General features: G+C 53.1%; 9 protein-coding genes across 9 annotated transcripts; 5 read left to right on the top strand and 4 right to left on the bottom strand.

Annotated features, from left to right (window-relative positions):
- Nucleotides 1-930: 930 nt before the first annotated feature.
- On the bottom strand, nucleotides 931-2,481 carry CPAR01_07759 (chitinase-1; the record flags this gene model as incomplete). Its single annotated transcript, XM_060492028.1, has 1 exon — nucleotides 931-2,481. The coding sequence occupies one exon, from the start codon at nucleotides 2,479-2,481 to the stop codon at nucleotides 931-933; it is 1,551 nt and encodes a 516-aa protein (XP_060348398.1).
- Nucleotides 2,482-5,711: 3,230 nt separating this feature from the next.
- Nucleotides 5,712-7,435, top strand: CPAR01_07758 (cytochrome P450; the record flags this gene model as incomplete). Its single annotated transcript, XM_060492027.1, has 3 exons — nucleotides 5,712-6,039; nucleotides 6,095-6,130; nucleotides 6,186-7,435. 3 exons carry the CDS (start codon nucleotides 5,712-5,714, stop codon nucleotides 7,433-7,435), a joined length of 1,614 nt encoding a protein of 537 aa, XP_060348397.1.
- A 258-nt stretch (nucleotides 7,436-7,693) lies between these two features.
- CPAR01_07757 (carboxypeptidase A) lies at nucleotides 7,694-9,058 on the bottom strand (the record flags this gene model as incomplete). Its single annotated transcript, XM_060492026.1, has 1 exon — nucleotides 7,694-9,058. The coding sequence occupies one exon, from the start codon at nucleotides 9,056-9,058 to the stop codon at nucleotides 7,694-7,696; it is 1,365 nt and encodes a 454-aa protein (XP_060348396.1).
- A 1,065-nt stretch (nucleotides 9,059-10,123) lies between these two features.
- Nucleotides 10,124-11,823, top strand: CPAR01_07756 (signal recognition particle protein SRP54; the record flags this gene model as incomplete). The annotated part of the gene is made up of 2 exons (XM_060492025.1): nucleotides 10,124-10,258; nucleotides 10,306-11,823. The coding sequence occupies 2 exons, from the start codon at nucleotides 10,124-10,126 to the stop codon at nucleotides 11,821-11,823; spliced, it is 1,653 nt and encodes a 550-aa protein (XP_060348395.1).
- A 2,950-nt stretch (nucleotides 11,824-14,773) lies between these two features.
- On the top strand, nucleotides 14,774-16,382 carry CPAR01_07755 (PAP2 superfamily protein; the record flags this gene model as incomplete). The annotated part of the gene is made up of 3 exons (XM_060492024.1): nucleotides 14,774-14,805; nucleotides 14,887-15,361; nucleotides 15,417-16,382. 3 exons carry the CDS (start codon nucleotides 14,774-14,776, stop codon nucleotides 16,380-16,382), a joined length of 1,473 nt encoding a protein of 490 aa, XP_060348394.1.
- Nucleotides 16,383-17,475: 1,093 nt separating this feature from the next.
- CPAR01_07754 (uncharacterized protein) lies at nucleotides 17,476-17,769 on the top strand (the record flags this gene model as incomplete). The annotated part of the gene is made up of 1 exon (XM_060492023.1): nucleotides 17,476-17,769. One exon carries the CDS (start codon nucleotides 17,476-17,478, stop codon nucleotides 17,767-17,769), a length of 294 nt encoding a protein of 97 aa, XP_060348393.1.
- Nucleotides 17,770-18,898: 1,129 nt separating this feature from the next.
- Nucleotides 18,899-19,144, top strand: CPAR01_07753 (uncharacterized protein; the record flags this gene model as incomplete). The annotated part of the gene is made up of 1 exon (XM_060492022.1): nucleotides 18,899-19,144. The coding sequence occupies one exon, from the start codon at nucleotides 18,899-18,901 to the stop codon at nucleotides 19,142-19,144; it is 246 nt and encodes an 81-aa protein (XP_060348392.1).
- A 373-nt stretch (nucleotides 19,145-19,517) lies between these two features.
- CPAR01_07752 (uncharacterized protein) lies at nucleotides 19,518-21,352 on the bottom strand (the record flags this gene model as incomplete). Its single annotated transcript, XM_060492021.1, has 4 exons — nucleotides 19,518-19,844; nucleotides 19,953-20,175; nucleotides 20,226-20,459; nucleotides 20,514-21,352. The coding sequence occupies 4 exons, from the start codon at nucleotides 21,350-21,352 to the stop codon at nucleotides 19,518-19,520; spliced, it is 1,623 nt and encodes a 540-aa protein (XP_060348391.1).
- Nucleotides 21,353-22,742: 1,390 nt separating this feature from the next.
- Nucleotides 22,743-23,941, bottom strand: CPAR01_07751 (metallo-beta-lactamase superfamily protein; the record flags this gene model as incomplete). Its single annotated transcript, XM_060492020.1, has 2 exons — nucleotides 22,743-23,517; nucleotides 23,580-23,941. The coding sequence occupies 2 exons, from the start codon at nucleotides 23,939-23,941 to the stop codon at nucleotides 22,743-22,745; spliced, it is 1,137 nt and encodes a 378-aa protein (XP_060348390.1).
- Nucleotides 23,942-24,684: the final 743 nt, after the last annotated feature.

Here is a 24,684-nt window from a genome sequence, read left to right as displayed (position 1 = left end):
AGGGATCATTAAGATGTCAAGCCCACAACGCGAAGGAACCTCTTCCCTAGCGTATTTTGCGAGGATAGTGTCTATCTTAAAGTTTTTGAGTTTGGGCTAAGCCTGCTGCCTGGGACATGGCCTGATGGGCTTGTCATTGTGTCTCTGAAAACCCTAGCCAGATTCCGAGCTGAACTGCGACAGCCGCCAGCTATCGCACTGGAGGAATCGAAGGATCTAATGATGCCATGTGATATGGGTTGTTACCCCTGGCGCATGCATACAAGCTGACAACCAGGTCCCCTGTAAATCAGGAATTCGTACCTTTCTACCAATCATGCAAGACGAGAAGAGTTTGATATTCCGGGGCCCCTTGATGACTGCATGCATTAGTACAACGGCTGGCAATACGACCCTCCTACCTTTTCCTCTTATTCCACAATGCAGTACGGATAGAGCTGAGACTTTATCTTTTCGTCGTAACCCAATTTTGCTAGCCACGCGTAGGACAAAACCGGGAACCTTCAGGCAACAGTTTAAGGATGTATCCACAAGTTCAGTGCAGCTCAACATCAATTGGGTCATCATTGCATAGTAAAGTAGCCAAAAAGGGAAGAAGCGATTTCGAGTAACAGCGCTGTTATTCTCAGATTTTCTCAAAGAAATGCTATGATACAATGCCCACAAAAATCTCAACCAATATCTACAAAGCAAAAATGACTAGCCAAGTGATCACCGCCATCGTCGTCAACTGTCCCATGTCTCGTGTCAACATCCACCTTTTCTTTCTTTCTCTGCTCTCAATGCTTGACAGCCATGGCCCAATGTCTCCTGGTAAGACAAACCCAGACTCAAGATGGTATCAAATTCGCTGCTGCTGTGCGGGCTGAACCGATGACTTCAAGTCTATCGTTGATGATCGTCTTCGTGACTCTCTAGCGAGAGAACTATTTAGGCGCTCTGGGTAGGAGCGGGAGGAGCTCCGGAAGGAGGAGGGCCGGTGGGAGTGCCGGTAGGCTTGGGAGGGGGGGTTCCGCTAGGAGCAGCACCCTCAGCTTGAGCACCGCTGGGACGAGGAGGAGGGGTGCCAGAGGGAGGAGCGCCGGAGGGAGGAGTGCCGGAAGGCTTGGAGGGAGGGGCGGACTCGGCGCGCTTCTGGGCAGGAGCGGAGGGTGCGCCGGAAGGAGGAGGGCCGGTGGGGGTGCCAGTGGGCTTAGGGGGAGGGGTACCGGAGGGAGCAGCACCCTCGGCCTGAGCGCCGGAAGGTCTAGGGGGAGGAGTTCCAGAAGGAGCGCCGGAGGGGGGAGCACCGGAAGGAGGAGCGCCAGTGGGCTTGGTACCGGTAGGAGCGGCGTCCTCGGCGCGGCGAGCCTTGCCGGTAGGAGCGGGAGCACCGGAGGGAGGGGCACCAGAGGGAGGAGCACCGGAAGGAGCGCCGGAAGGAGGGGGGCCGGAAGGCTTCACTCCAGAAGGCGGGGGACCGGTAGGCTTAGGACCGGCGGGGGCAGACTCGTCAGCGCGCTTGGCGTTGGTGGGCTTAGGAGCGCCGCTGGGAGGAGCACCAGAAGGAGGAGCACCAGAGGGAGGAGGGCCACTAGGGCGAACTCCTGAAGGGGGAGGTCCAGACTCGCCAGAGGGCTTGGCCGGGGGAGCAGACTCAGCACGGCGAGCATTGCCAGTAGGAGCGGGAGCATCAGAGGGGGGAGCTCCAGAAGGCGGGGCACCTGAAGGAGGAGCGCCAGAAGGAGGAGGACCGGAAGGCTTCACTCCGGACGGGGGAGGGCCGGTAGGCTTGGGGCCTGCGGGAGCAGACTCGGCGCGGCGGGCATTGCCGGTAGGAGCAGGGGCACCGCTGGGAGGAGGGCCCGAAGGAGGAAGGCCGGAGGGGGGTGCGCCGCTCGGAGGAGGACCGCTGGGGCGAACGCCGGAAGGAGGAGGTCCAGACGGCTTAGCACCGGAGGGCTCAGCACGCTTGGCGTTGCCAGTAGGGGCGGGTGCATCGCTGGGGGGAGCACCAGAGGGAGGAGCTCCAGAGGGAGGAGGACCGCTCGGGCGGACGCCGGAGGGAGGTGCACCGGACGGGGGAGCACCAGTGGGCTTAGCACCGGCCTCTTGAGCACCGAAGCCGCCGTGGCCGCCACCACTGGGCTGAGCGACGCCGCTGGGGCGAGGAGGGGGAGTGCCGCTCGGGGGAGCACCGGAAGGTGCGCCGGAGGGCGGGGGCCCAGAGGGCAGGGCAGAGTTCTGGCGACGGTTCATCATGCCACGGAAGCGGCGCTGCTGCTGAGCCGGGGGTGTGCCGGAAGGTGGGGCACCGCTGGGAGGCAGGCCGGTGCCGGAAGGGCGCGGGGGAGGAGTGCCGCTCGGGGGAGCTCCACTGCCGTGGGGCGGGGGGGCCAACCCAGTGCCGGACGGGGGCGCACCAGAAGCCTGGGGCGCCGGCGCCGCTGAGCTGATGGCCGCGATGGCGGTAACAAGGGCGAAAATGAGGTTGGAACGCATCCTGGCGAATGATTGAAGTGAAGTTGTTGAAAAAAAGGGTGAGGTCGAGGTAAAAAAAGAAAGAAGGGGGGTTGCGATAGAACAAGTGAGGTTGTTGAGGAAAAGAAAGAAGATGCAGAAGAGATAAGATGAGATGAGTGTGGTGATGAGAAGGAAAAGAAGAGTCTGGATTAGTTGGATATCCGATGCGTTTATATCTTCTTTCGACAGGTACTATACTGACACCGATGACGGGATGGTTTAGCTCGAGTTTCTCGACTTACACCCAAGTGACATGCTCAGCACGTCTTCGAGTCGAGGAGTTGACGACAACGCGGCTCAGCTCCGCAATTCGATGTCCCAGTGGCTCCATCGCGGGCTGGGCCCATCAGGGAATATTCCGTGACGCTATGATCGACTCTCGAGAAAGCACGGAGAAAAGCCCCATTGTCACTGTGGGGAGCTGTTCCAATGCTTGACTGAACATAGTATGCTGTGGCATGTCTGCTTGCGCGGCTTTCCGTCTTCGTTCATCGTTGGCCCAGCCGCGATAGGGCGGTGTCAAGTTGAGTGAGATGGCTCCATGAAGCCCCGACAAGGGACACCAGGGTTTACACAGCACAGTAAGCCACTTTGGGGCCTGGTAGTATCCAGCAACGGGGGACTACAGGAGGTGTTCGTCGGGTCTAGTGCGTCTGAAAGTTTGGTAACGATTGGCCTTGAGAGACCGTTTGTTTCGAAACGTCTGGTTTCGACGCTGTTAACGCCTGTCACTGACAAGTTGTTCTGGCCCCCTAATCCTATGCAGGGACAAACAGGCCAAAAAAGCTCTCCCGAGACAGCCCTTGGGGCTGGGACACGCAAGCCCGCCCACTTCCCGAATTAGGATCCCGGGTAGCGCCCCGAAGGGCTGCGCCGGTGGCCCGGGGCCAGGGGCGGGTTAGTCGACCGCTTTGAGGAATGTGGCGACGGAATTGCTTGCGTTGACACCAGTTGTCACTTTTTTGGCGACTTTATCCTCCAAATTGCTTGCATATTGTACAAACATCGGACGATGATGGCCGAAGTTTCCCAAAAGGGAGTTTTCGGAGTTGTCATGCACCAGACCCTTGAGGCCGGGAAAAAGAAGAACTAGCATTTGCGTGTTTGCGACTCAAAGCGAGATCAAAGGGAGTGAGACAGGCTGGGAAAAGAAGCGCTAGAAACTACGGAAGATGCCATCGCCCCCCTATGCTCCCTTACAATGGAGCTTGCCTCGATGACGTGGACTCTCAGCTCCCTACCAGCCAGTTGTCCAGCTTTAGGTTTGCGTACGCACCTCTGAGCCTGATGTTCTCAGCCTGCCGTACGTATGTTGCGTGCATCTATTCTTGGAAGGGAACATGTTCGTCACAAAGTTGAGCTGGTTTTCGAAAGGCTCATCCCGATTGGGATTGACGTGCTCCAATCATTGTATCCAGTTGTAGTAAGATGCTTCAGTGGAGTTGCAGAGTCGATGAAACCGTTAGCTCGATTTACTCCAACAGGGCGACGTACACCACAATCAATTTGATTCAAGTTCACCAAGAAGCGTCGATCAACCGAGATGTGGGATCAAATTGACGAGACATGGGTCGGAGCTGTTTGCAAGTGTCCGCCTTTCACGCCAATCATTGGTGTTTGTACCGTGGTATTATCTGTGTAGAGCTTTAGCCTCGTGCAGTTGAAGCATAATTGACGGCAGTCTCTGGAGCATCACACCATTACGGAGAATATGAAGCCATGTTCAGATCGACAACTAAAGTTTCTCCATCCAATAGTTGCCCCGTTTGCGGGTTTTCTTTAGATGATGATTTTCAGCTTCTTGTCTCCCCGTAGCGGGATTTGCCGTTTCAACCTAGACTCTGCGTGCCAAAGGTAATGTTCGACGGAGGCTACGAGTACATGTGATTCCAATGATCTTCAGAAGGTTTCATCGAATTTCTTCTTCATTGCCAACAAAGTGCCATTTTACGGAAGTTGGCTTCCGTCTAGCAATTTCCTTTCATCTTCGACAAAAAACAACTTGGCCACGATGATACATGAGAGATCAAAGATGTTCTTCCACCAATCTTTCAAGCCAGTATCAAAGGCGTGATGAGAGATAATATGATCCGTCTTATAATTCGGCTAGAGCTTTGAAACAATATAGGATGACGGGATTCTAAAGATAAAGCTATTTTGAACTTTCCAGGGTCCTGGGAGTGCTTGGGTATTGGAGGCGAGTTGACGTGGCACACCAGATCGATGATCAATTCCAGACGGACGAACGAGGTCTGAGAGCGAATCTCACTGCAACGGTAATCTTTCTTGGTCGATCCAGGATGAACCGGGAACGGAGCTGTCATCGGAACTTGGAAGTGTCACTTGCCTTGTAGCCGCCAGCTCGAGTAAGTCAGTAACTTGATTGTTCATGGTCTGTTGGATCCCCTATCTCCCCGGACATACGACGACTGCAGAAGGGCAGTGCTTACTTGGACTTCATAAACCGACAAAACCAGCGACGGGAATAGCAACACTAGAGACCGACTATAGTTCTCATAGGAATTGCATCACAATGAGTACTGTTAATTCATCATGGCCTGCGTAGCGTGAAAGTTCGGCATCCAAAGCCGGAGGCAACCCACAGACGGTCCATCGAGCGAGCTATGGCCCATGGGAGCTTCCCCAGCAGCGAAACGGCAGGGCCCACCCCTGAGACGGCGCATAAGAGCCCTATGTGATCCCAGCCGCACAGGCGTAAGCTTCCCAGGTCCCTTCTAAAGCAGACCAAGAAATCTAGCCCGGAGCGAAGCCCTTCTCCCGCCTTGCCTTGCCATTCAAGTCGTAGCTGAGGTAAAGATGCAATACACCGTAGCACTACCTACGGATACACAGTCGAGACTAAGGTAGTAGGCATGAGTGTATCTGTAAAGAATGCAAGGGAAACCCAGCGGCGACGCCCGAAAGCCAATTGGCTCAGCCCCCTATTCGATTCCCCGTTCCGGATAGTGGGGCCGGTCCGAATGGCGTGTGCGCGCCGCAGCTCTCCCACCAGCGCCCCCCGCGAAATTTTTCTCTGCTTTGCGGTGCGCCGCTTGCTGCAAAGCCACAACCGCCGCATCACGCGCACCCTGCCTCCCTCACATATTCACCCACATTATCCGTATTACCTCACTCATCCTACCTTACCTTACATCTCGCCACCGTCCAACCCCTTATCGCGCGCTCCCGTCCGAAGCGCCGGGTTTGCGATGCCTTCTCCGGCGCTCGGAGGATACAGCCCGCTGCTCGGCGTCTACGGCGTAGTATCGTTTCTCCGTGACGTAGTGCTACTCACGTCATCCTCACTCATTCTCGTCGCTTTCATTGTCGTTGGGTACCGTCTGTGTCTCCACCCTTTGGCTCGCGTACCTGGGCCCAGACTCGCTGCCATTTCGAATGTGTGGTATGCTTACCATGTTCGCAACGGGCGTATGCTCACGCTGGGAAAGACGCTTCATAAGCGGTACGGGCCGGTCGTGAGAGTTGGGCCGAATGAGGTTTGGTTCGATTCTGTAGATGCATTCAAGCACATTTATCGTATGTTGACTGTATCTTGTGAAGAAGGTCTCATCTCATGCTTACTCGCTTACAGGAGCCGGTACTGGTTATGAAAAGTCCGATTTCTATTGTACGTTATGACGATCCTCATTTCACTTCACTCCCAGCTTACACAAAGTCTACAGTGTCAACTGCCCTCCAAAGACCAGACATCACCTTTACACCCTTTCCGAACTTTTCGTCCCCAGATACACTAGACTTACTATCCGAACGTAACACGCAACGATACCGCTTACAACGGCGTCTCATCGGACCGCTCTACCAGACAGCATACCTCAAACGGCACGAACCTGCTCTCGACGCAGTCCTAGCTCGAGTGATAGCCACGCTCCGTTCTCTTAATGGCGCCGAGGTAGACCTCAAGGAATGGATGCACATCATAGCCGTCGAGTCCCTCTCAGCTGTCGTCCTAACCTGGTCACCAAACTACCTCCGCGACCACACAGACCACTCTTCCAGCACCCACGGCTACCTCGGCTGGCGACGCAAATCCGTCTTTGGGCTCTTCCCTCTTGCTGTGAAGGCGGAGCTGTTCTCCAAAGCATGCGGGAGAACGTTTGCTAACCTCTGGCGCGTGACGTACAAGACGCCAAAGAACTTTAAGCCATTCTTCACCGGCGTCTACCGGCAGGTCTCGCGGAGGGTCACCTCGTCCCTGGCGAACAAGCCGGTCTCGAAGAATGATCGCAAAGAAGACTTCCTCGTGGATCTGATCCAGCTACACAAGGACAAGCCCGAATTCACGGAGCAGTATCTCCGTCGGATGGCCATCACTAATTTCGGGGCCGGACATGAGACCATGTGTTCCGCGTTGACGTCCATCATGTCCATGATCGGATCACACCCCGAGGCGCAGAAACGGATTTCCGAGGAAGTTTGCTCCGCGGCCGAAGACCCAAAGGTGTATGATAACGCCATCCGCTTAGACTATACGCAAGCAGCCATTAAAGAAGCGCAACGGTTATATCCTGTCCTCGGGATGGCTCTGCCCCGCACGGTGCCCCCTGAAGGACTTACAGTCCATGGAAAGACCTTTCCATCCGGGACTACCGTCGGCTGCAACCCTGTCTCACTACACAGGAACCCTTTAATATTCGGCCCAGAAGCGGAAGAATATCATCCGGACCGCTGGCTGGATACGGAAAGGGACCTCAAGGGTATGGAACGGTTTAATCTTACTTGGGGCGGGGGCGGAAGGATGTGTCCCGGACGACACCTCGCGGAGCTCATCGTTTACAAGACGATACCGGCGCTCCTGGAGCACTTTGATTTGGAGGTTGAGATACCGCCTGAAGCAGAGATACAGTACTACTTCATGGCGATGCTCACTGGGGTGAAAGCCCGGTTTTTGCCCAAGAAAGCAGGAAATTCATGACGGACCGTTACAGCAGCTAGACTTTGGACAGGCGACCTCATGAAATGTATGAACAGTGTCATGAGTCAACCATCGATACGGCTTATGTTGGAATGGCTGAGACATGAGAGATGACACGAATGACATGAGACACTACATAGAGGTACCAGGATAGACAAAATAATCAACCAGAGCCATAAAATGAAGTGGAGGGGATGAGTAGTTAATTCCTGCTCTATATGTGGCCCGAGCTGTATTGTTTGGTTCACGATTTTCAGTTCAAGGCCAAGGACCCTTCATGTTCTCATACTTGGCGACATTGAGAAGGAAGGTCATGTATCCCACAGCACTCTCCGAGATACCCCTTTTGTATATCTTGCGCGACGGGTAGTACTGGCACCCGCCCTTCTGCCCAGTTTCCGCCGCCTCCTCCTCCGAAATGCCAAACTTGAGCTTGAAGCTCATAATCTTGGTAGCTGCCTCGTTCACGACATGTCTGCTGTACGCCCAGTCGATGGCAGTCCCAGAACAGCCTTGGAAGACCCGTCCTTTCTTGCGGAGCTTGTCGATGCTGTAAAAAGGCTCGCCAGAGACCTTCTCCATTTGCTCGGCCATGTTGTTCGAGATATCCTTGTAGATGTCGTGGTCTTTAGGGGTCATGTACTCGCCATACTGTGTGTTCACATCACCGCGCTTGCCATCGTAGCTCTGATTGCGGAAGTTCATCTCGGGGTTGGTGGTCTGGATTGGAGTGTCCGACCACGCGTGGCTCACGATGCGGTTCTTCGTGTGGACGTCGAGATACCATTTGATGGATGGATACTGGTCGATGACCCACGCCATGTTCCGCGACTCGGCTTCGGAGAAGGGTGCGGGGCCGTGAAAGAGCTCATGCTCGGGCTTGTCGGAGGCGACGTCGAGAGCCTGCTGGTTGTAGATCTTGCGGTAGTCCCAAGTGAAGTTGAAATTGCGATCAATGTTGACGCCGATACCGTTGATGCCATTCTCAGAGGGGCGGGAAGTAGGGTTGATGTTGTTGCCCCAACAGTTATTCCAGCGCTCGTCCCATAGTTTGCCGTCTGGGTTGACCAGGGGGAAGATGACGATGCCGAGGGACAGTACTTGTCGGACTTGCGCGAGTGTAAAGACGGTGGTTGTGTTGTAGACGAGCATGGCCTTGTGCTTGTCGGCCCAAAGGAGGTCAGAGATGAAGTAAAGAAGACTGTCTGGGCCGCCGCGCTCGCGGGCCTGGACGCCGGCGGTGAGGTAAACGCGGTAATTTTTGCGCTCCACGCGGCTGACACCGTCGGGGACGGGGAGGAAGGCGACGGTGGACTTTTGTTTCCAATAGGTATCGAAGGGCGCTTGAGTGAGCTGGACGCCGTACTCCCTCTCGAGGCCCTTCATGGCGCTGTTCACCTCCCAGGCGTTGAAGACGGTCCTGTAGTCATCAGGAGAGCTGCTCTGGTTGGTGCCGATGCCTCTAGGGAATCTAGCGCCATCATGGAAGCGGTCAATGGTATTGACTTTTGCTGAATCCATGAGGCGATAGTCTTGGATGGTGTTTCCATTAGAAACAAGGGCCGTAACGATAAGCTTGGTGATCTTCTTGAAAGAAGTCACCGGGCCCTTGTAAATTCCCATCTTGTTGAATTTTCCGTGTACGGATTCTACGATTGAGAAGAGCTTGGTTCAAAAATTCTCATCGTGTAGGTATTGTTTGAAAAGAGCATGATGACCTATATATGAGCCGAGTGTTCTCGGAAGTCTACTCTGTCTTGGTCTGCACGATTCTCACACAGGACCTTTCCGAGATAGTATGAAGCTATGTGTGTGAATATTTCTGGCTCTAAATCGTGTGGCTGCATGTCGACGAGGATTTTCTGCAATAAAGGCAAAAGGTTAATAATATGTGTTTCCAATTCCCGGTGGTTGATACTCGAAGCCAACACGCTCAAGCTGATTGACAGAAAGTATCGTAAGATCACTTGAGCTGACTTATACTTTGAGATAATATACCTACAGACGCCGTCGAGGGAGAAAGGGGGCGTTAAACCAGCAAATGTGGGCGTAAGTTTGCAGCCTTAGACATGTGCAGAGACCCTGGGCCGTTGAGGTTTGGAGGCGTATGCAAAACGACCGAAAGTTGAGCGCCACCTAAAAGGCTTCAGGCCAGAACATTGACAAATCTTTCCCTTAGTAGTCGAGGTGCTGAACTTTTAATTGAGAGTTTGTGACGATGGAATTTGTAGGACTCTAGACGGGGTGGCTGACATCGATACCTTGACGACCATTATTCTGCGAGGAGACTTTGTTAATGAATTTGAGAAATATTAGGCCTAGATTCCAATGAGAGGGGTCATAAATGGCCAAAGGTTGACGAAGTTTGTGATATCTGGGAATAGCTTCACAGTATCAGGCGCTACAGTGCAGATAGTTAGGCACAGTATACGGCGATACCTGGGGACTGGAGAAACGGTGCATCCGATGTCCCGCGGTTGAGGTCACCAACCCCACACTGGGCGCTTCACCAGTCACATCCATGGATTCCGGCGTGGTGGCACTGGACCGCTAGCGCAGCAATCCACATCCCACCCTGAAGCCAAATTCCCATTTGCAACACGTCGTCCTCCCGTTACTCGAGAGCATCACCAAAAGAACCCCCTTCGAGATACCCCAAGTCGGCTCGGTAGCCGCAAACCGCCCACCATGGTTCTTCAAGATCTCGGTCGTCGCATCAACACGGCCGTCACAAATCTCACCAGAGAGCCCAACCTCGACGAAAAGGTGCGCCGCATTCCTACCCCGCAGAACCATCCGTCGCCGTCGCCACACGATGCCGCCGTGAGATGCAACAGCAGCTGCTAACAAGATCTGTATCCGTGTCGCAGGCTTTCGATGGCATGCTCAAGGAGATTTGCTCCGCCCTTCTCGAAGCCGACGTCAATGTGCGCCTCGTCGGCCAATTGCGAAAATCGATCAAGAGTACCGTTAACTTTAAGGAGCTCCCGCCCGCCGTCAACAAGAAGCGCCTCATTCAAAAGTCCGTTTTCGATGAGCTCGTCAAGCTCGTCGATCCCCATGCCGAACCGTTCAAGCCTAAGAAGGGCAAGTCCAACATCATCATGTTTGTCGGTCTGCAGGGTGCCGGTAAAACGACAACATGTACCAAGCTCGCACGCCACTACCAGGCGAGAGGCTTCAAGGCCTGCCTGGTGTGCGCTGATACCTTCCGTGCTGGTGCTTTTGACCAGCTGAAGCAGAACGCGACCAAGGCGAAGATTCCATACTACGGTTCCCTGACAGAGACGGACCCGGCGGTGGTAGCAAGAGACGGTGTCGAAAAGTTCAAGAAGGAGAAGTTCGAGATCATCATCGTGGATACATCAGGTCGTCACAGGCAAGAGGAGGCTCTGTTCCAGGAGATGGTGGACATCCAGACGGCAATCCGACCCGACGAGACGATCATGGTGCTCGACGCATCTATCGGTCAGCAGGCCGAGTCGCAGGCCAAGGCGTTCAAGGAATCAGCAGACTTTGGAGCCATCATCATCACCAAGACGGACGGTCACGCAGCGGGTGGCGGTGCCATTTCCGCCGTCGCAGCAACACATACCCCTATCGTCTTCATCGGTACGGGTGAGCACATGCTCGACTTTGAGCGTTTTGCACCACAACAATTCGTACAGAAGCTGCTTGGCATGGGCGACATGGCCGGACTGGTGGAGCACGTGCAAAGTTTGAAGCTCGACCAGAAGGACACGATAAAACACATCACGGAAGGTATATTTACGGTACGCGACCTGCGGGACCAGCTATCCAATATTATGAAGATGGGACCATTATCTAAGATGGCGGGCATGATTCCCGGCATGAGCGGTATGATGCAGGGCATGGACGACGAGGAGGGCAGCGCCAAGCTGAAGCGCATGATCTACATTTGCGACTCGATGACGGAGAAGGAGCTTGATTCGGATGGCAAGATGTTCATCGAGCAACCGACGCGGATGACGAGAATCGCTCACGGGTCGGGAACCTCGGTGCGCGAAGTGGAGGACCTGCTGACGCAGCAGCGGATGATGGCGGGCATGGCCAAGAAGATGGGCGGCAACATGAAGAACATGCAGCGCGCGCAGCAGGCCATGGGCGGCGGCAACAAGGCACAGCAGATGGCGGCCATGCAGAAGCGCTTGCAGAGCATGGGCGGCGCCGGAGGTATGGGCGGGGGCGGGATGCCGGACATGGGCAGCCTCATGAAGATGCTCGGCGGCGGAGGCGGCGGTGGCATGCCCGATATGCAGGCCATGATGCAGCAGATGGGTATGGGTGGTATGGGTGGTATGGGTGGTATGCCGGGCATGGGCGGCGGAATGCCTGGTGCCAGCCGGGGCCGCGGCGGACGTCGTTGATGTAATCTTGCGGAGAGGAGAGATGATAATGTCTAAACCAAAGAAAAAAGAGTAAGCCGTACAAAAAAGATGCTTCGTCAATGATGACAAGCAACTGCGAGTGGGGAGGCATGGATGAAGGCATGATGGATTTATTGGAGTCGCCTGGGGCGGGATCACATTCGGAACCCTCTTATTCATAGGCTTGGCGTTTTGGGAGGAGAAGCACGAAGAGGGTGGAAATACAACAAGACTTCCCAATCTTTTGCCATGTTCATCCAAACCTGCTGCCATAGTGAAATTCAGCGGCTTCCCTTCATTGACGTGATGGTTGCATCTCTGGCTGGTAGGCCTGCCCGCCTTGCTCTCAAGTAGCAGGTGACGAGCGAAAATCACCTTTGGGAAAAAGGATGTGAAGATCTCACGAAGCCGCGCAATGTATTGCTTCACAGTGGAGCCCGCAAGCGTCTCGAGAGATACTTGGCTCAACCAACCACCAACGCACCAGCAATCACCGATGCGCTCCCTGATACTACTGTGACGGAGAATTCAGACCGGTGGATTCTGTCAATCGATCAACGTGCGTTTGGGTCCATCACCCGCGGCCAGCATAGCGTACCAACGTCACAGTGAACCGGCCGGGTTTGAATTTGTGGCGGTGTGGCGGTGCCGCATTAGCCAGGCGAGCCATGGCAAGACTTTTCGCTTTTCAATCGAGATTTGTGGCGCGTGCGGTAGCAAGTAGTGTACGCAGTAGTAGCAAAACGGGAATAATGGGCAGAGAAAACGACAAGCAATTAAGGTATGATGAGGGAGGATGTGATTGGCAAAGTCGGATCTCGTGTGCCGTGACATGGAGGAGGGTGCCTTATTTGGGGGCGGGATGACGTCGATTTGCTCCGCTGTCACGATTTTTGACGTGAGGAATTTCTGTCCATGTATCAATTGTGCGTTTCCGAGCTTGCTCATTACCTTCTTTGCTATTTGGCGAACATGACTTTCTGAGTTCAATATCGTACAATGTACAATGTAGAGCCCATCAACCATGGGTAGGGAAATTTACTCCTACAGCAAAAATCAGTCCCAGCCGAACTGAGACAAGCCATGATTATCTTTCGGAAATTAGAATGCAACGAAGTCTAAACGAAAGCGCTATAGTTGTCTAGAACGTTGTCCGATTGCATCTCTCCAGATATTGACCAAATTGATCAATCTCAGTGAAAGCAAGGACAATCAATGGCTTAGGTAACTTGTTACGTGCTATCGAGAATTGCTTTTTTGTGTAGTTGCCCAGGTTTCAATGCTGAAAATGTCTAAAATCATGAATGCATGAAGCTGGTTTAAGCTACCGGAGCTGGAGCTAAACTGTGACCGGTTCACCCCTTTCGAGATTGATGAAACAGCAACCAATAGTGTGAGCCTCAAGGTTCACATTTGCCAATGCAAAGTGCGGGAAAAAGCGAAATCAGTAAGAAGAATCTCTGCCGCGTCCATTCGGAGAAGAATGTGTTCAGATCATCAAAGTTCCCCTGTCGGTGGTGCAACATCAAAGTGGTAGTTAGGTGGCACGAGGGCGCTAACAACACAGGCCATCGTCGATACAAACGTCCCGGACCTTTTGGTCCCCCTCGAGAGTGACCCCTGGAATGCCCGTGTACCACGATGCCTTACGGACGACCCTCCCCCAGTCCGGTCACCAGGGATTAGAACCAAATTTTGAGTACCTACGTGAGTACGTGAGATCCTGGCTCTGAGGTTTTCATCTGACAAACGATTAAGCCTCTACGAGAATCGTCACAGCGGAGCCGAGGATGACATGTCTGTTTTGGACAGTGGATACATGTATGTCTTGATAGGCCCGCCGAGCCAACAGACCAAAAGGATGCCTGTAAAGCCTGATACGGAGGTTGCAGGACATGCTGAAGGGATCGGCGACGCTTTTGCGGGAGATGTCTCTGGACGTTTGGCGCCCCGTTACCCTGTCAAGCCCAATGCAGTCAGCCGTAGTTCAGGTGCAGACAGACGTCCTTGGAAATAGGTTGCCCTATGCCACTCGTAGACTTTTGTCTGAGTACATGTACATCTTGATGGCTATGCTCTCCTCTCTACTGTGATCCAGACGCAAGAGAGGAAGAAAAACAGATACGGAGTACCTACTATTACGCCTCATCTCGTATGGCGTGGCTTGACGCCTTTGCCCTTTGGCAGAGAGTAGCGCATCATCACCGTCCTATGGAAGTCCAGACCTTTTCCAATCTTATGTCGTCCGGGATTCTGATTGGAGAAGTCGGATCTGAGGTGCCGGTTGACAGGGATTGAGAAGCTCGCTCACTCTGTGGAGTGCGGGAACAGACCCGGTCGTTGCCAAGGATGTGTAGATGTGCCCACCGCCCACGCGTCCGAGGCGGCATGACGTCGTTGGTATTTTTTTTTTACGCAGTACGTTACTTTCGCTGAGTACCTGGCGCGTGGCTTGACTTTTTTTTGCTCTCTCTTTTCGTATCATTTCTGCTAGCATTTCGTATGGATACGGTACGGATACATACATTCAGCGACCAAAATGTCTAAGACAATCAAGTCACTTTTTTTGGGCCAGTTTAGTCACTAGCCACAATCCGGGGTTTTAGTGCGTAACAGGAACGGCCCTGGCTTGAAATGTCCCCCCTCCCAAAAGGTCCCGAAGCTGAAAGTGAACCAATGTCCGTCGTGCTACAGTCCAAAGGTACACACAGAGAACACCCCATGTCTTGGGGTCTCGACTGGTTCTGTGGTTCAAGAAGTGAGGTACCGTAACAAACGCCCCTAGCAAAAGCCTGAAATGAAGCCGCGGCTGGAATGACATATGGCTGCGTATGGCTCCGTCGTGCGTCGTGCGCCGTGCGTCGCGCTTGCCCTCGATCCCACATCCCACATCTCCCCCAACAGTGTGCGCCTTCCCAAGTTTTTCGTCCCATTTTGGGATTAAACAAACATGACGTCAAGCCAAACTCGCGAGGTACCAAGGTACTAACCATGAACACTCAGAGGAAGGAAGACACCAGCGGTAGTCACTTCAACATCGTTCTTGCCTGCCACAGACTGTAGACCCCGGACCTTATCCCTTAAGCTTAAAGTCGACCTCCCTCCCCTTCCTCTGCCCTCTCTTCTCCCTTCATCCCTCACAGTCAAGCCACCCTCTCCCATCCATCACAGCTCGCCAAGACACTTCTTGCAGCTCCCGGCGAGGCACAAGCAGTCAAGCACAGCCATCCCGTCTTGGCATCTTCTTCACCAAAGCTTGGCAAGACCTCTAATACGACACTGCACAACACCCAAAAATAACAACACCAACATCATCAAAAAAAATATCACCATGGGCATCTTTGGAAAACGTCGCGAGGCGGCACCCGCAGGCGCTGCTGCTACCGGCCATGCCAACGGTCACCATAACGGCGTCTCTAGCAAGCGTCGTGGCGCTGAGCCTTACTCCATGTCTACCCGTCCCAGCTTCGGGCAATGGCTCAAGGGCACCCTCATCGACATCATCACCATGATCTGCATGGGCGCCATCGGTCTCGGAGTAAGTTACATTACGTCTCAACATCGCCTTTCCAAGCATCGCTAACAATGTTCAGATTTACATGGCACCTCCCGCCCCGAACCGTTCCTTCGCCGTCACCTTCGCCGATGGTGAAGTCGTCTACCCCCAGTTCGCTTACCCCATGCGCAACGAAGTCGTCCCCATTTGGCTTGCTGCCTTCCTGGCCTCCGTCATCCCCATCTGCATCATCCTTCTCATGCAAATCCGCATCCGCTCCTTCTGGGATGTCAACAACGCCGTCATCGGCCTCCTCTACTCCCTCATCTGCGCCGCCGTCTTCCAGGTCTTCATCAAGTTCCTGATCGGCGGTCTGCGCCCTCACTTCCTTGAGGCTTGCCAGCCCGACCTGTCCCGTGTCACTAGCAGCCAGGGTGGCATCGCCCGTACTGGCTACAGCGCCGCTGGATTCCAGAGCTTGTACGTCACCAAGGAGGTTTGCACCGGCGACATGAAGGAGATCAACGATTCTCTTGAGAGTTTCCCCAGTGGACACACCACTGCTGCCTTCGCCGGCTTCGGATACCTCTACTTGTACCTTAACGCCAAGTTCAAGGTCTTCTCCGACTACCACCCTGCCATGTGGAAGCTGATCATCACCTACATCCCCATCCTCGGTGCCGTCCTCATCGGTGGCGCCCTCACAATTGACGAGTTCCACAACTGGTATGACATCTTCGCCGGTGCCGCCATCGGTATCACTTTCGCCTTCTCCTCCTACCGCATGACCTACGCTGCCATTTGGGACTTCCGATTCAACCACATCCCCCTGAACCGCGGCCAGGCCCTCAACTATGGTGCCGAGGCTGAATTGTACGATGCTGTCTTCACTCGCAAGGCCGGCTGGGGCAAGCGTGGCGGCGGTGGTATCCTGCACCGCGAGAAGCACCACGGTCACGGCCACAGTGCTTCCACTGGCGCCGGTGTGAACGATTATGGCGAGCCCGTTGGATCCCGCAAGCCCGTCGGCTCTGGATCTCGCCACCCCGATGCGATGGTTTAATCCCATCTTGAGTAATGCATGCCTAGATGGCAAATGGTTTTGACACCATGAAATACAGAATCGGAGACTATCATCTCCGCAGAAGCTCAGCTGGAGTCTTGGAGTCTGAGAGTTATGATTAACGGCCTCGCTGAAGAAACTACAATACCCTACAGCACAAGCTTGTACATTAGTCTTTATCCGGTGTTTACACCTAATGGAAGTTTTAATACTTGATCTACATTTGTTTTAAGTTGGTGTAACAATAGTGCTTGGTGACCCTGTGTTGTCAAGAGAATAAATATCTTGCGAACAATATTCTCCTGTGATCACATCCGTCTGTGGATGTACTTGGACAAGTCTTCACCCATCGAGTCAAGCCACTTGCTTCACGGTAACGTTACCATTTAGTAAGGTTCATACATCCGTCATCTTTGGGTGATCATTCAGCTGCTGTTCACCATTTTCTTGACAGAACGTCGCACGTTGGCAGTTAGCTGTACCGTGCCACATTGGTCAGAATCACATAAGAGCCCGCGCGGTTATTCAACACTCCGTGAATCCTACAGCCTCGTCCGAGACACCACTACGACCTCAAAATGCCTACCAATATCTTGAGTCTTTGCGTGCGGTGTTACACGAGCGGGCGTCTGAGACGGTCAGCTTGCATAGATTCCTCGTACGTTCGGCTCCTATCAGCCGCAGTGTACCCAGCATGTGTCCTTGCTGTATCAGCTTGTGACGTACGCATCCTGGCCAGAACAAGAAGGGAAGTATTCACGGCAGGACGCTTCGAATTTCGTTTCAGGCTTGACATGCGGATCGATGGCACATGGTCGGGTCTAAAGATCCTGCGTGAGGGATATGCTGTTGGCATTTGCGTCGAAGGGTCGGGTCTTGGGGGCATAAAGACCGGGGGACTTCCGCCCAAATGCGAAGGTCGATGCCCCCGAAACTCTTCTAATAATCACAAATAGTCAATAACGCTCAAAACAATATCGCTCAGAGTGAAAGCTTATATATCAAGCCAACTATCTCACCACCAGAATCCCTCAAACCAAACACACATCCAACTCCAAAATCTCAAACACCAACATACCCTCGCTTCGCCAACATGACGAAAGGATGCCCGGGATGCAACCGCCAGATCAAAGACTACCAGACCTATTGCGTCTACGGATGCAGCCAGGTCGCCTACTATGAGAACAAACGTCGGCGGGAGCGCGAACGCCAGCGCCAGATGGAAAGGATGCGGGAGAGGGAACGGAGTAGGGTGCCGCCTGTGTTTGTTTACTTCGGTTCCGGCGGTGGTAGTGGAGGAGGAGGAGGAGGAGGAGGAGGGTATAATCGGGGACACGGATATGGTTATGGGCATCATGGACATCATGGATCTCGTCATTATTATTAGGATCTGATTGTCAATTTCGCACAATGGTGGAGATCCTGGTTCGAGAACGAGACGAACCTGCCGTTTGACATGTTGAGATTGAAAGATTCTCAATTTGATCTTCCTCGCGCTCGCTCAAAGGGAAATCGATAGAAACACGTAATCTAATTGTCTTGAAAGCTGAACCAACTTTGCCCTTATGTTCGTGTCAAATCGGCAACATTATCTGTCTAAGATACGTACTCGCATCGTTTGAATCTCAAAGTGTTTACATGTAGAGAGCGTATGTAAAATGTTAGAATTCGCCAAGGCCTTCAATCACACGTGGTCCTTTTTCTACTTCAATAGTACCCTGTCGTATTTTGTGACGTGTCGAGAGTAAGCAGACTCTATAACGTAGTCCCGACACCTCCTTCTCGATGCCACGCCTCATAGGCTTATTACAAAAGGACACCGCATCCAGTCCTCTGCGGATCCTCCACCACCTTAACTACCCCTCTCTAGTGACTTTGTGGCAATCGCACTGCCAGAGCCTACCGTAAGCAGCAACACCCACCCACCTACCCTATCGTCTAGCCTTGTCTTGCCATGTGAGCTCAGAGCCGTCAGAACATGAAAATCCCGGGCATCGGATATATCATTCATACCCGAACCTCTTTTTTTTCCAGCGCCCGACATGAATGAGTCTAGAGGTTCGGATGCACGTAATACCCGAGAGATGAACGTCGATCCCTCCTTGGCCTCACGCCATCTTGTCAGTGGTGAAGCAGACTGACTATCAATGAACAGCGCATAGCCTGATTGCAAGATCAGGCTGGGAGGCCGCGTGTGCACTTGAGGTTGTACCTGGACCTGTGTGGTGGTGGTTGGTACATTTGTCTCTGTGCTCCTATGTCATAAATACCAGATATCATGTGGATGAAGAAAATGTAATTAATCGTATCCAGCTTGAAATTGAGGGTATATAATCCACGACAAGTCCCGTCCAAGTCGTCAAACTCAACTTGCCTCCTCTCCTCAAAAAGTCAAATTCCCATCTTCAAGCCCAGATCAACGAGCTCGACTTGAACTTGCCAAACGTCTTGCTTACTCCCTTACTGAAATCCAGAATTCAACCTTTCAATCCTGCCTGCAACACCAAACCGCAACCATGACGAAAGGCTGCCCCGGTTGCAACCGCGAGATCAAGGACTCTCAGACCTACTGCGTCTATGGATGCAGCCAAGATGCCTACCATGAACAGCGAGAAGCTGGCCGCGAAGCCGAGCGTGAAAGAGAACGCGAGCAGGAGCGGCAAAGGTCGCAACCGCTTGTTGTTGTCAATGTGAGCGGCGGGGGAAGTCAGCAGAGCAGTGAGACTAGTCGGGATAGTGAGGCCAGTCGTCGTTACTACTAAGGCCTCAACTGAAATTGCAGTGTGGCGACAGATGTTCGAGTTACTCTGGAAGGGGTTATGCCTGCAGATAGAGTGTTAGGTCAGAAGATTTACATGTTTCTACCGAGTCAACTATCTAGTATTGCTTGGACTTTTGGAATCGACTCAGGTCGAAACGCAAAGGGCTCCATGCTTTGCTTGGAAATAATCTTACTTCTACATGCGTCATCTGTATTTCCAGTATCATGCATCTGATCTGCCTATCGTTTCGTGATTCCAAGACACTTTTTTGTCTTGTCCGCAAGGTCTAAAGACGCCAGCCATGCTTTGAAACTTCCTTATATGTGCCCCTTAAGGTGGCTGAACCGTGCAGGTTGTGATAGACTGGATGAGTCTAATCCCGCTTCACACCAATTACCCCTATCCGGCGCATTCCAAACACACAAACGAGACAGACAAACATCATCCAGCCAAACATGGCCCAGAAGGCAACCCTGTAACCTACCATGAGGGCATCAGGTGACGACTTATCAGCGTACGAAGAGGCATTGGTCGCAGACGAGGCAATGACCTGCGCCACGCTGAGTCCGAGGGCTGTGCCGAGCTGAGCGCACGTGTTGAAGACGGCACCGCTGAGGGCCTGCATGCGTTTGGGGAAAACGTCGGAGACAATGAGGAGGCCGACTGTGAAGAGAATGTCGCAGCTGATGGGGGTGAGGATCTACATGGGGATATCTTAGTTGCCGAAAAGTAGACTGAACGGATGAAAGTCGTAGGTTATGGGTGTTGCCTGAAAATAGTCTAGGTTACGGGCGTTCTCTTTGCTTACCTGTGCGAAGAAGGCGTTCTCCCAATACAGTTGGTTAGCGCGAATGAGGGCCATGAGAAGCGGCGCAACTGTGCTCATCGCCGATGAGATCAATAGCATCCATAAGACGGGCATGCGGTGGACGAAGATACCGGTTGCGATGCTTGTAAGTGCACCAGCGGCGAGAGATGGAACGACCTGGACTGATGCCACCGTTGCTGACAAGCCCTGGACCTGCTGGAAGCTGGTTTACGTTACTCAAGAAGTCCGCCAAACAGTGCCATTATGACTTACAACAAACTGCTGTAAAGCTCCATACAATTGGTGAGAGCGTTGGTAAGAAGTACCATGACGCAACAACTGGTGAACACATAGCTGCCCCAAAGCGAGTTGGGAATCAAAGCTGTCTTATTGTTCTTCACCCGATGATGCATCCACCCGACAAATGAAGGAATAGAGCAGCCGGCTATTGCCAGAAGCGCAATGGTAGATGGCTTGCGGATATTGTTGATGTCGGCTGACAATGATCTGTGCCAGGTTAACCATTTCGTTCACCGAGCTGTGCATAGATCAGGTACTTACGCCAACACATATGACAAGGTCGCTAGGCCGGTACTGACCAGGACTACTCCCACGGTATCAATATCCTTGGCAAGTCGCTTCCAGATAGATTGGTCATTTCTTGTCTGAAGGTCGCGCGGCAATGCCCAGATGGCAACCAAGAACAAAGCCGCACTTGCAGCCGCAGCCAGGTAGAAAGCCGGTCGCCATCCAACATTATCAGTAAACACACCACCCAGAACCAGCCCAAACAAGAACCCCAGCGGCTGGGAAAAGCCCATGCATGCGAATCCCATATTGCGCGGCCGCCCCTCCTCCATGTTGGTCGAGATGATGGAGATGGACGAAGGCGTAATGACAGCATACGCCACACCCTGAAGAGCCCGAAACGCAATGATCTGGCCACCCGTCTGCGCCAGACCGCACGCCATGGCGAATATGGCGCTGAAGAACGAGCCCGTCAGGTTCACCCGCTTGTTCCCGACGACGTCGGCGACGGAGCCGGCGAGCAGGAGACACGATCCGGCCGTGAGGAAGTAACTGGAGCTAGGCCAGACGAGGAGACCTTCGTCCAGGCCTATGTTGTGCTGCATGGCGGGTAGGGCGACGACGATGATGCCGTTGCAGAAGCTGCTGAAGAAGAGCTGACCGCAGACTTGGGCGATGACGATGCCGGCTCGGGTTTTGGAGAGCAGGAAGGGGGCGTTCGTTGCTGCTTCCTCTTCTGAGTCGGTGGTCATTAGCCCGCCGGGGGCTTGTTGGAAGTCTGGTGGCGCGTCATGGCTTTTTCGCAGTAAGGTGACTGGTGTTGACGGAGCAGGCTCGAATGTCTGCAACTCCGTTGCGGTTTGCGTTGCCATGTTTGCTGTAGAGGTCGATGTTGATTGGTACTTAAAGTTCAATACCTCTACAACACCTCAGTTGTGTGAACGAGCCAAAGTTGAGCAGACTCGACGGAATTTGGATGAGAGCAAAGTACATGTACAAAGTCTCAAAGACGCCGAGTGAGTCAAGAGCCCTGGCGAGCCTGCTACCGAAGTTCTTTTGCTGATAAGTCAAGTGAGACGCCGCCCCTTAAGGGTTAGCACCGACAAGTCAAAGGGCGCAAACAAGACCGGGGACCGTCGTCTAATTGGCTCAAAGGTCCACATACGTAATCAGGCGGGATTAATCGCGGAAAAGAACATTTGATAAAGCTTTGTATGATTGAATCAATTTCTTTTACACCACCTTTTTTGCAATGTCAACAGGTGTTGTGATAAGTCCGAGATTTGGATTGTTCACAACTATGTCTCTTCATGTTAGTTATGCTATACAACGAATTCAAGATCGACTAGGACTAGAGCTTTGATCTCTTAATGTTTTACTAAACATATTGCTCGCCGTCTACGAAGCTCGATCCACGCCCGAGTCTCGTCTACTACTTTCGTCGACCTAATATCCAGCACCAATATATCATAATCCTTTGGATCACATACATGTTTGAGGTGGCCCGAGAGAATTCCGACTTCCCATCAAACTCTGACGGGGACCAATTAATCATCTCCCTCCTTCATAAATCCTGATGAACCCTCCATCGAATCGTAAGAGTAGTCGAATTTCCAATCCGATGAACATGTCTTCAAGAAGAAATCGACGCAGCAGGAATAGTTGCAAGTCCCGCGCAGTCAATAGGGTCACATTCCAACTTACATGTCCTCTTCTCACTTTAGTGAAACCATTAACTCTTACTCTTCTACCGGTGCCGGCCGCCGTAGCCACGGCCAATTTCTGCCACATCAACTGTGCCGACTTTGTGTTTCGGTCGAATTGCCTTCAAACAATTCTTCGATGACCGCGTCGAGGCTTGCGCTAGCCCTTCTGGCACGATCGACGGCGTTTATGAGCTGGACATCCAGTGCAACAACATCCCCGATTGGGTGCTGGCACCGTCCTCAATTATCGTAGCCGGCGTTAGCATGTTCCTTTACGTGTTAGACCAATGGGCGCGTCAAGTGAGAATGAGGGCTCTCTATCGACTATCAAAAACCAGAAGTATTTGGTTGGCAAAGAATCTTCAATGTTGCTGGTGTAAATGTGATCGAGGCAGCATACGTCAAAATAAGAGAACACCTAAAATATAATTACAATGAGGCTTAGGTATCAGGTTCAGCATACGCTGCAACACAGACAACATGGAAGTAGACATAGGATCAAAGAGGAGAAGGTCTACAAATACAAAGCTACTAAAACGGACCATGATCATCACCCTCACAACTTCTCGTTAGAGTTAGCCATCTCAACCGCCTTCTCAAAATCCTTTAGAAATACCCACTTCCCACCCTCCTTCCACCCCTTCGCCCTCCACTCACTCCCATCCGCCGGGAAAACCTCCACAACGCCAACCAAACTACTATCATGCGACGCCACAACAAACACATCCGGACTCTCATCAAACCTCTGAATAGCACGCACCGTCTCCCTCGAAGCCTCCAAATCCATAAATATCCCACCCTCAGGCAGCGCATGGAACGGGATCCCATTCGCGTCGCTCCCCGCCTCCCCTAGGACCTTGCTGTAGGGCCCCAGGGCGGCAGAGTTACCAGCCACGGGGTGGACTGCGTGAAACGCCCGTCCGGAACAGCAACTGTGGCCCGGCAGCTGGATTTCCTCTGGTAGCGTCGCGCCGCCGTGCGGTCTCAGGACGGAGCTGTGGTGGAAGGAGTCGCCTGCAAAGTACATGAAACTATCTTCCGTCGTACGAGCCAGGGCGTTGATGTGCCCAGTAGCGTGGCCCGGCGCCGAGAGGAGGTAGAAACTCCCATCGTTGAAGTAATCCAGCGCCTTGAGTCCCCCGATTTCAATCTCAGTGGAAGCAAAGTCTAGTTCACGCACTTCGCGGCCCTCGAACTCGCGAGCGAGGACGGGTGCGTCTGGGATGGTTGGGTAGCCAGGGAAATACGCCTCCTTCACCCCTGGGCCGACGATCAGCGATGCCGTGGAGGGGAAGAGTGACGGGCGGCCAATGTGATCCGGGTGTGCGTGACTATGGGCAATATCAGCCATCGCATTCTCAAGTTTCCAAAAAAGCAAACATGGCTTACGTACCTCCAGAAGAGCGCCTCAATCTCCCTCAAGTCAAGACCGCCCTCGGTCAAAATTTCGGAAACGTATTTTTGGGCAACCATCGTGCCATCCAAGTTCTTCCCCATCTCCAATACAGCTGGAGAGAAGTCATTGTCCCAGTCTTTCGGCAGACCGAGATCGAACACTATGCGTCTAGTCTTTCCAGCAGAGTCCTGGTGCGTTACTAGAAATGCGTAGCCTACGCCGTACCACCTCTCGAAGCCGTTCATGGTAGGGCCCATGAAGGGTGCCGTGGGAAGATCGCCATTGAGGGTTGTGTCGATGATGGAAACAGAGACCGTCGACTTTGAAGGAGGGATATTCAAGACAGAAGTTGCAGACATGGTTGCGGATAGTTGTTGTTAGTTCAAAGACTCAAGCAGGTAGGTGTGATAGAAACAACATTGTACCGGGCATATGGGACTTTTATATGAGTCTCATCAATCTCACCAATCTCACCTCAAAGGTTTAGGCCCAAGCAAGCCAAGAAGCGCGGACGCGCGCCATAGCGGTCGTATTGCTCTTTGTCAGCCCTAGTCAGGCATAGCTTGCTCCCCGGGCCGAACGACATGCAGTCAACAGCAAGTACCGGCGATGATTAATCCGAACTAGGCGGACGAACTCGGACCATAGCACAGGTACATGAACCATAGCCACGGAGACATGCGGGCTGACCAAGACGGCGGATCCGCGGATCATCCGCGGCTTAACATGGCATCCGCAATTCGAGCCCCAAAAGGGTCATCCGTATCCGTGGCGTCGATCCCGTCAATCGGATTCGAGAAAGGCAAATGACGCCAAACGTCCGTGGAAACAATCGGAGATCCCCCATGACTGCCCGGGCCAATTCGCCTCGCCGGCCGTCAGCCACCGTTTCCCAGTCGGGCCAACCCCGTGCCCGCTGACCGGTGACTGGTCGGGTCCACCTCCGCGGGTACCGGTGTGATAGTACCTGGGCTCTCGAAGTATGAGCACTTGCCCACCCTTCCGCTGGGGATTTATCCTTTTGTTATCTACGAAATCATACAGCAATTGTATGAAAGCCTTTTTCACAAAGACCAATTGTTTCCTGCATGACACTCCAAGC

This window comes from Colletotrichum paranaense, assembly GCF_030867605.1.
Source record: "Colletotrichum paranaense strain IMI 384185 chromosome Unknown Scaffold_6.1, whole genome shotgun sequence".
Lineage (NCBI taxonomy): Eukaryota > Fungi > Ascomycota > Sordariomycetes > Glomerellales > Glomerellaceae > Colletotrichum > Colletotrichum paranaense.
Note: the sequence above shows the minus strand (reverse complement) of the source record. Positions and strands in the feature narration are given on the sequence as shown.